At 29.4% G+C, this 10,483-nt stretch overlaps 1 protein-coding gene across 1 annotated transcript; it reads left to right on the top strand.

The window, feature by feature from the left end:
• The first annotated feature begins 1,138 nt into the window (after positions 1 to 1,138).
• On the top strand, positions 1,139 to 3,963 carry LOC133337897 (general odorant-binding protein 19d-like). The gene is made up of 5 exons (XM_061546100.1): positions 1,139 to 1,207; positions 3,180 to 3,252; positions 3,330 to 3,418; positions 3,480 to 3,619; positions 3,882 to 3,963. Exons 1-5 carry the CDS (start codon positions 1,139 to 1,141, stop codon positions 3,961 to 3,963), a joined length of 453 nt encoding a protein of 150 aa, XP_061402084.1.
• The last annotated feature ends 6,520 nt before the right edge of the window (positions 3,964 to 10,483 follow it).

The raw sequence follows: 10,483 nt of genomic DNA, 5'->3' as shown, positions 1-10,483 counted from the left end.
CAAACATATGCACAAAGACATAATACCCTGTACCACAGTGTGGTGAAGGGTATAAAAAATGATTTTAGAATGATTTTTGTAGCGGAGAATTTTTACAAAAGTCGCTGAGGCGTTGTGGGGCCATATTTGGGGCAACAATAGGTAAGTGAAAAAAATAATATTTCCAAATTAAAAAAAATCTCTAGGTGATTACTATGACTTAAGATATTTGATACCGGCCCGCAATAATCGCATGGAATGCTTCAGAGCCTGCGCCCATGTTGATTGTAAGGCGGTGAGTATTTTTTGTATAAACCTCTAATAGTACTCAGAGAATATTCGAGAAGAGAGCCTGGAAATATCTCCTTATAATAAATGTATGTTGTTTTCCCATTTCAGTACAACACCGATGGCAGTTTTGTCGGCAATGCTGCCGAAATCACCGCATTTACATTTACCCGCAAAAATCCCCATCTCTGGATTCAGGCTAGAGATGCTGCGCAATTTTGTTTAAAATCATTGCCAGAAATTACATATGAATATGGCCATACAAGGTATAGTGTGTAAGTATGAAAGGAGGGCAGAGTGGCGCCCAACGTTAACTTGAAGAAGTCTTAACATTTCTTATTTTATTGATAGATGCGATAAAACGGAAGATTTTATACAATGTATGCGTAGTAATCTGCCATTTGGAGCGTCGTATGAGGGACTGTTCTGAAAATGGCTACGAAATATAATAAAACATTATTTAGAAAAAATTATGAAAATAAAAGCATTTCAAAAATAAAATTTAACAAATATTTTTGTTAAAAAATATTTTTTTCAAGTAGCGTGGATTTATTAAAAAATAATTTTTGTCAAGTAGCCAAGGCTTGGATTTATTACAAAATATTTTTCCAAGGTAGAAATTATTTGTAATCATCTTAGCGGAAGTGTTGTTTTTTTAATGTTAACAGAACATAAAACAAAATTGGAATGCTTGTAGCAATAATTTCAATATTACATGATAATTATTTGTGACTAATGTGATTGGAAGAAAACTTTCATATAAATACCGCTACTAATGTATATAAATTAGTTAGCAAATTCATAACTCAAATAAAGACAAAGTTCCACATTTTAAGAACGAGTTTAAGAATCAAAGAATTTACGTGTCATCATGAAAATTATAAACTTCGTAATTCTCTTGGCTTTGGTGGCCTGTGTTCGTGCATCAACCTTTCGAAATGTAAGTATATTTTTTTTAAATCAAATTTCAACCCACAATCCTACATTTTAGCAGCTTGGTATCAAAGGAAATAATATTCTACAACAAATTTTACTATAAGTCTAGGAACAAAAAAATTGGTACATATAATATATAACCAGAAAATATCCGCCAGAAGTTTGACCAAAAAAACACTGCTTTATTTATTGATTTTTAACAATTTTGGTTTGTGCGTTTTCCAGTCTTGGCACGAAAGTGACCCTAAACTTCATTTGAGGGGAATACTGTAAAGAGGAGAAATATTCTCCACTAAATTCCACTGCTAGTCTCAAAACAAAGTTTGGCTGTAGGTATAACAGGTTATTGGTGATTTACAATACAAAATTGAATTTCATGAAATTTTTCTTATTTGGGATAATATTTTGGTAATCTCATTGGACCAAATTTTCAAACTCAGTCCTACATTTTAGGGTCATCATACTAAAGGAAAAAATATTCTACGCTAAATTTCATTATAAGTCTCCGAATAAATAAAATTTGGTTCATATAATATATAACCAGAAAATATCCGCCAGAAGTTTGACCAAAAAAATACTGCTTTATTTATTGGTTTTTAACAATTTTGGTTTGTGCGTTTTCCAGTCTTGGCACGAAAGTGACCCTAAACTTCATTTGAGGGGAATACTGTAAAGAGGAGAAATATTCCCCACTAAATTCCACTGTTAGTCTCAAAACAAAGTTTAGCTGTAGATATAACAGATTATTGGAAATTTCCAAATTAAATTAGAATTTCAGAAAAATTTTCTTATTTGGGATAATTATTTGGTAATCCCATTGGACCAAATTTTCAAACTCAGTCCTACATTTTAGGGGCATGTTACTAAAGGAAAAAATATTCTACAGCAAATTTCACTATAAGTCACCGAACAAATGAAGTCTCTAATTGTTATATGTTTCTAAAAAAATCGCCTCTCATTTGGCACAAAAACCGAAATTTTAATATTGATGAAACATGGAACTCTTTTCGACCTCATAGCCAAATCTCCCAAAAAATTTCACTTTAGAGCAATGATGTTATTGGAAGATAGATTCTACATCGAATTTCAATTAGGGTCTCTGAAGAAAAGAAATTCGTAGGTTTAATATTTCATTCGAAATTCTCGAATTTATTTGTGGCACTTTCTTATACCTTAATATTCATCATATAGGGCGTATGAGTGTTGTCAACACGTATACGCACTAATACTACTTGGAACTAATAAAAACCCGGAGAAAAATTTATAGAAGACGTAAATATAGCCTACGTTCACATTTTTACAAATATATTTTTTGAAAATTGAATAGAATTCACAAAATTAATGTTATCAAAATAGCAAAGTGTTATAAAAATAGTTAAGTGTTAGGATCAAATTTTCTACAACAATCTCAACTTTTAGAAGCATGATATCAAAGGAAAAAATATTCTATAGAAAATTCGACTATATGTCACATAACAAAAGAAGTCTCTAATTCTAATAGGTTTCTTAAAAAATCCCCTCTCATTTGGCACAAAAACGGAAATTTTAATTTTGCTGAAATATGGAACTCCCTTCGACCTCATTGCCAAATCTCCCAAAAAATTCCACTTAAGAGGAATGATGTTAATGGAAGATATATTCTACGTCGAATTTCACTATGGGTCTCTGAAGAAAAGAAATCTCTAGGTGTAATAATTCGCTCACAATACTCGAATTGATTTGTGACATTTTCTTGACCGTTATTCTTTTATTAAAACATCCGTGGTGCGTATGAGTGTTGTCAGTACTTATACGCACTACAGTTTCTATATAAAATAGGGAATATTTTGGAGGTCAGAAAAGCTAAGACATTTCGTAATAATTCTATATTTTTCTATCTTTCCTCCTGCATCTTTTGATACCTATTTTCTAGAAATTACAACCAAGGAAGTTTTATATTTTAGTTATTTTTCTTTTTCATTTTATTTATTTTAAAGGCTGAATGGTGTATTGGTGATGTGGCCCGCAAAATAATATCCCGCTGTGCTGCCGCACATGGAACCAATGATGGTATTTCCGATATAAAAATTGAAAATATTTTATTTTTTTAAATAAAAAATTATTAAATATTCTCCCCTTGATTTTAGATGATTTGCAGCAATATCTTCAACTAAAACCGGCAGCATCCGATCCGGCAAAATGTTTCCGAGGCTGTCTATTTCAGGAGTGTCAATTGGTAGGAACTTTTCTTATATTAAAATTAAAAAAAAAATATTATTTTGGAAAATTATTTCCAGTTCAAAGAAGATCACACCTTTAGCTCTGACCTGGCCCGTCGTACCGCCTTCATAACTTCCTATGGCAATTGGGAAGTCTACAAGGTTATGGAACAAAATGCCAATTATTGTATACAACACATAAAGACTGGAGAAAATACGTAAGCAAAAGAAAATATATTTTTAATATATTTAAAATATTTGAAATTTACTCAGATTTTAATTGAATTGAATTTATCCTGAAATTTAAAATGATAAGAAGAAAAAAAATCAAAATTCGGAAAGATAAGAAATTTTAATGAAAAATGGTTTATTTTACTCTTCTTGGGGATAGATTTGGAATTGTGGATGTGGAATTTTCCCCATTCATTTTCTATATTCTATTTTGAAGTTAAAAATAATAAAATTGTCTCTTTTTTCCAGCTGTGATTCTGCAGAGGAATTTTTACAATGCTATGTGAACCACAGTCCAATTCCCATATCTCTGCAAGCTTTGTTTCAATAAAATTGTGAACGGATCCTAGACAACAGAAATGTGAATTAATCGGAAACACAAATCAAACGAATTCCTCTATTTAAAAAAATAATCAAAAACTTTAATAAAACAATTTGTGGTGGTTTCTTGTGCTATCAAAAATACGAATAAATATATTTACATATCAAAAGTTTTACGAATTTTTTCATTAACCTATTGGAGATACAGATTTATTTTATTCCAGGACCTCAATTGAAATTCGATAAAGAATAATTTTCCCTTTGAAGTCAAGACTCTGAAGGGAAGTTTTGTGGGAGAAATCGAGGCACAATTGAAATACCTAATAATTTCAAATTCAATTCCAATAAAAATTTAGTTAAGTAAACCGAATTCAATTCTTCAAAATAGTATCAATAAAGATATGAATTTTTGGCAAATATGCAGCTTCAAAATTCAGCAGCTACGCTCTCCATTTCATATTTAGTAGTACTGGTGCGTATAAGTATTGTCAAAACTCATACGCACCATTGGATGTATTTATGAAATATTAACACCTAAGAAATTGTCACATATAAATTCATTTACAGAGTTTTATATATTGCACCTAAAGATTTCATTTCTTCGGGAACCTATAGTGAAATTCGATGTAGAATATATTCACCCTTAGCATTAATATCCTAAAGTGGAGATTTATTAAGAAAAATAAGCAATCAATTAGAATATGTATGAAATTTTGTTTCAAAAATTTTCGGTTTTTGCATCATAATTCGAGGCGATTTTTAATATAATCTATAAAGTTTAGAAATTTCTTTTGTTTGAAGACTTATAGTGAAATTTTATGTAGAATATTTTTTCCTTTAATCCCATGCTCCTATAATGTAGAATTCTAGGAGAATATTTGGTTCAATTTGAATACCCAGAAAATTAACACTTAAAATCTCAACAAGAAATTAAGTCATAAATAAGTTATGATATTATGACTGACAATAATGTATCCCTACAGATTTCATTTCTTCGGGGACCTTTAGTGAAATTCGATGTAGAATATATTCTCCCTTAGCAATAATCACCTAAAATCGAGATTTATTAAAAAAAATCAGCAATCAATTAGAAAAAGTATGAAATTTGCCTTGCAAAAATTCTCGGTTTTTGTACCATAATTCGAGGCGATTTTTAATATAATCTTTAAAGTTTAGAAATTTCTTTTGTTTGAAGACTAATATTGAAATTTGATGCAGAATATTTTTTCCTTTCATCGCAAGCTTCTAAAATGCGTATAAGTATTGTCAAAACTGATACGCACCATTGGATGTATTTATGAAATATTTACACCTAAGAAATTGTCACATTTAAAATAAATTATAGAGATTTATATCTGACACCTACAGATTTCATTTCTTCGGGAACCTATAGTGAAATTCGATGTAGAATATATTCACCCTTAGCATTAATCTCATAAAGTGAATATTTATTAGGAAAAATAAGCATTCAATTAGAAAAGGCATGAAATTTGCTTCAAAAAATTTTCGGGTATTGCATCCTAATTCGAGATGATTTTTAATAAAATCTAAAATGTTTTGAGATTTTTTTGTATGGACACATAAAGTGAAATTTTATGCAGAATATTTTTTCCTTTAATCCCAAGCTCCTATAATGTAGAGTTCTAGGAGAAAATTTGGTTCAATTTGAATACCCAGAAAATTAACACTAAAAATGTCAATATGAAATTAAGTCATAAATATTATCCGATATTATGACTGACAGTGTATCCCTACAGATTTCATTACTTCAGGGACCTATAGTGAAATTCAATGTAGAATATGTTCTCCATTGGAAATATTCACCTAGAATTAAGATTTATTAGGAAAAATTAGCAATCAACTAGAAAAAGTATGAAATTTTGTTTCAAAAATTTTCGGTTTTTGCATCATAATTCTATGCGATTTTTAATAAAATCTGTAATGTTTAGGATTAAGAAAAATAAGCAATCAATTTTCGGTTTTTGCATCATAATTCTATGCGATTTTTAATAAAATCTGTAATGTTTAGGATTAAGAAAAATAAGCAATCAATTAGAAAAAGCATGAAATTTTGCTTGCAAAAATTTTCGGTTTTTGCATCATAATTTGAGGCGATTTTTAAAATAATCTATAAAGTTTAGAAATGTCTTTTGTTTGAAGACTTATAGTAAAATTTGATGCAGAATATTTTTTTCCTTGATCACAAGCTTCTAAAATGTAGGTTTCCAGCAGAAAATTTTGTTCAATTTGAATACCTAGAAAATTAACACAAAAAAAGTTATATGAAATTAAGTCATAAATAAGTTATAATATTATGACTTTTCTGACTTATGACTTATTTCCCCCTACCATTAATATCGTAATGTAAAGATTTAATAGGGAAGATTTTAAATTAATTCTTAAAACTACAAAAATTGGCTTGCGAAATTTTTCTGATTTTGCATAATAATTTAAGATGATTTTTATGAAAATCTATAGCTTATACAGATTTATTTTATTTGGTGACTTATTGTGAAATTTAATGCAGAATATGTTTTCCTTATATCGCAAGCTCCTAAAATGTAGGTTTCTAGGATAAAAGTTGATCCAATTTGAATACATCGAAAATTAACCCCAAACCAGTCAGTAGGAAATTATGTCGTAAATAAATTCCGATATTACGATTGACGGGTATCCCTACAGATTTCTTATGTTCAGACATCTATTGTAAAATTCGATGTAGAATATATTTTCCGTTTACAAGAACCTCTTAAAATTAAGATTTATAAGGAAAAATAAGCATTCAATGAGAAAAAATATGAAATTTTCTTTCAAAAATTTTCGGTTTTTGCAACACCATTCGATGCGATTTTAAATAAAATCTAAAATGTTTTGAGATTTCTTTTGTATGGAGACTTAAAGTGAAATTTGATGCAAAATATTTTTTCCTTTGCTACCATGCTCCTAAGATATACCAATCGGGGAGAAAAATCGGTTCAATTCAAATGCAAAAAAAGGTAAAAGAATCAATAAATACATTATTTAGATAAACTCAAAGGAAATCTAAAAGAAATATCTTTAAGAAATTGAAATTGTAATAAATGTCTATTATTCGAACAACCCATTTCTCCCTCTTTCAGATTTGTTGTTAGTGGTAATGGGGCGTATACGTGTTGACAACACTCATACGCACTATGACTACATTTCATGAAATATTAACTACTAAGAAAATATAATAAGCAAATTCAAATATTGTTATTGATAGGCTACACCTACAAATTTCGTTTCTTCCGAGACCCTTAGTGAAATTTAATGCAGAACCTTTCTTCTATTGACATCAACCATGTAAAGTGAAGATTTTTGGGAAATTTTGCATCGAAATCGAAAAAAACATGAAATTTTATTGCGAAAAAAATTTGCCTTTAAGTGGGTTTATTCAATGGCAATTTTTAATGAAACCCAGAGTATTAAACGATCTATTTTATGTGAAGACCTATAGTGAAATTTAATGAGGAATATTGTTTCCATTGGTAGACTGCTTCTAAAGTATAAGATTTAGTGAGAAAAATTGCTTCATATTAAATGTCAAAATTTTTAAAAATCAATAAAAAATATTTTGGTTAATTCAAAATAAAATTTCAAAGAAAAAATATTTTTAAGTTTGAATTATAGCAAATTTGCATTTCTCGACCATCAGTTTCTTCCTCTCTGTGCCTCTCTCTTTTCAGAGTTGCTATGGTATTGGTACTATGACGTATATGTGTTGACAACACTCATACGCACTATGATAAAGTTTCCTAATATTGACGGCTAAAAAAAATGACATGAGTTAATTCAAGTATTGTGATTGATGTATTCTTCTAAGACCCTTAGTGAAATTCAATGCAGATTCTTTCCTTCATTGACATCATTTATGTAAAATTAAGATTTTTGGGAAATTTTGCAATGAAATCGAAGAAAATATGAAATTAAAAAGGAAGGACATTTGTATAAAAGTGGGTTTCTTTGAGGGGATTTTTCGTGAAACCTGTAGCATTTAGAGATTTATGTTGAGTGGAGAACTATAGTGAAATTTAATGAGGAATATTGTTTCCATTGGTACCCTACCTCTAAAGTATAAGATTAGGGGAAACAAATCGTTCATGTTAAATGCCACAATTTTTAAAAATAAAAAAAAAAATATTTGAGTAAATTCCAATGAAATGTCAAGAAATATAATTTTAAATTTTAGCAAAATTTTATATTACTCGACCATCAGCTTCTCCCCCTCTCTCTCTCTTTTTCAGAGTTGCTTTGGTATTGGTAGTATGGCGTATACGTGTTGACAACACTCATACGCACTATGGCCTAGTTTCTTAATATTGACGGCTAAGAAAATGTCATGAGTAAATTCAAGTATTGTGATTGATGTATTACCCATAGATATTTCGTTTCTTCAGAGACCCTTAGTGAAATTCGATGAAGAATCTTTCTTTCATTGACGTCACCTATCTAAAGTGAAGATTTTTAGGAAATTTTGCAATGAACTTGGAAAAAGTGCAATATTTAATTGCCAAAAAATTTTTGTTAGTGTGAACTTATTCGAGGGGACTTTTCAATGGAACCTATAAGGTCAACAAAATTTCTTTGTGTGAAGGTGTATAGTGAAATTTAATGAGGAATAATTTTCTCTTTACGATCATGTCCCTAAAATGTGGTATTGGGGGAGAAAAGTTGACCCAATTTAGGAAAAGAGAATTATATATTTTTATTTTATACTTATTTTTCGAATCAATTTTTTCTTATTATATATTATATAAAGAGATATAGTTTATTTGGAAACCTATAGTGAAATTTTGTGTAGAATAAGTTTTTCTTTTAATGTCAACTTCGTATATTGGAGATTTAGGTTACTTTCAGGTACCCAATTGAGAAGAGAATGGTATAAAATGTATATTTCTTTGTTTTTAAATTATTTTTCTCAATTATTTAAAAATTTAAATTTCATGTTTATGAATTTATTTCGATTAGAATCTGTATTCAGAGTAAAACAACATTTAAATTATAAAAAATTGTTAATTTTATTTTTTTCAAAAAAATGTTTCCTTATTTCCTTGCCCCTAATACCCATATATCGATACCAAAATTCCATTCACCTTAGAATAATCCCTCATATGATGCTCCGTGGGGTAGATTGCTGCGCATACATTGCAAAAAGTCTTCAGTTTTATCGCAGCTATTAATAAAAAAATAAATAAAATTATTTTTTTTCTCTTCTATACGTTGGGCGCCACTTTGGTTTTCATCACATTTTCATACTTACATATTATAACTCCAATGTGGACTTTCAAATGTGATTTCTGGCAGTGATTTAATGCAAAAATTCGCCACCTCTATTGCATGATTCCAGAGGTGAGGATTTTTACGGGTAAAAGCAAAGGCTGTGGTCTCCGCTGCATTGGCGGCAAAGCTGCCATCGCTGTTGTACTGGAAATGAATAAAAGGGAAATTATTAAAATTATAGAGGGTAAAGGCCAGATCCTCTAAAGATTCCCTGGAGGTCCCAAGTGCTATTTTTTTTTTTTTTTTTTTTTTTTGAGATTTTTGGACTTATTTAAAAATTATGAAATTTGCCACTAAAACTTCCTCTAATACTCACCGCCTTACAGTCCACAAATTGGCAGGCTCTGTAACATTTCATGTGATAATTTCGGGCCGGTTTGACATATCTATAGTCATGGTAATCAGCTGAGAAAAAAGGTTTCAAAATTATTTCATTTTAATATTTTTTTCAATTCCCAAACCTCTTACCAATCGATGCTCCATAAATGGCCCCGCAACGCTTCAGGGAATTTTGTAAAAATTCTCCACTACACCAGTCATTCTAAAAATTCAAATTTTTATATTAAAAAATTTTCAAAATTGAAAATAAAAAAATCAAAATTCAACCTACCGGTTTCAAAGCTCCACTCCCGCTGCCATTGAATATGACATAAATCAAAATTAATCCAATTATTGACTTCATTATGAAGTTACCCTGAGAAGATCCAGTTCAATAATAAGTGTGAATTTGAATTAAATACTGCTGTTTTATATTCAAAATTTTTCTTCAAATAATTTTGAGATTTAATAAAATGTGTGTTTGAGAGTAAAAATTACAATTGTGTAAATGGGTCATTGCCCTTGTAATATTTTTACAGAACATGAAATTGAAATTAAGATGTAATGATATGGCGGCACACTTTGTTTGAGAATTTTCAGAATTTATTTGAAATATTCTTGTATTAAAAAGGTGTTAAATTCACACATTTCTTATAATCCAATTTTTAGTTCACTGAAAAAAATTTAATAAATCCAATTTTTAGGTCACAGAAAAAAATCTTTTTAATAAATCCACTCCTCTTTGAGGTCCTTGGAAACATATTTTTAATAAATCCACGCCGCTTTGAGGTCCTTGGAAAAATATTCTTAATAAACCCTCACCTCTTTGAGGTCCTTGGAAAAATATATTTAATAAATCTACGCCTCTTTGAGGTTATAAATAAATCCCCGCCTTTTTGAGGTAATATAGA

Source organism: Musca vetustissima, unplaced genomic scaffold (assembly GCF_032173495.1).
Source record: "Musca vetustissima isolate MV318-11 ecotype Yass unplaced genomic scaffold, APGP_CSIRO_Mvet_v1 utg1273, whole genome shotgun sequence".
Classification (NCBI taxonomy): domain Eukaryota; kingdom Metazoa; phylum Arthropoda; class Insecta; order Diptera; family Muscidae; genus Musca; species Musca vetustissima.
This window is presented reverse-complemented; position numbering and strand designations above follow the sequence as displayed.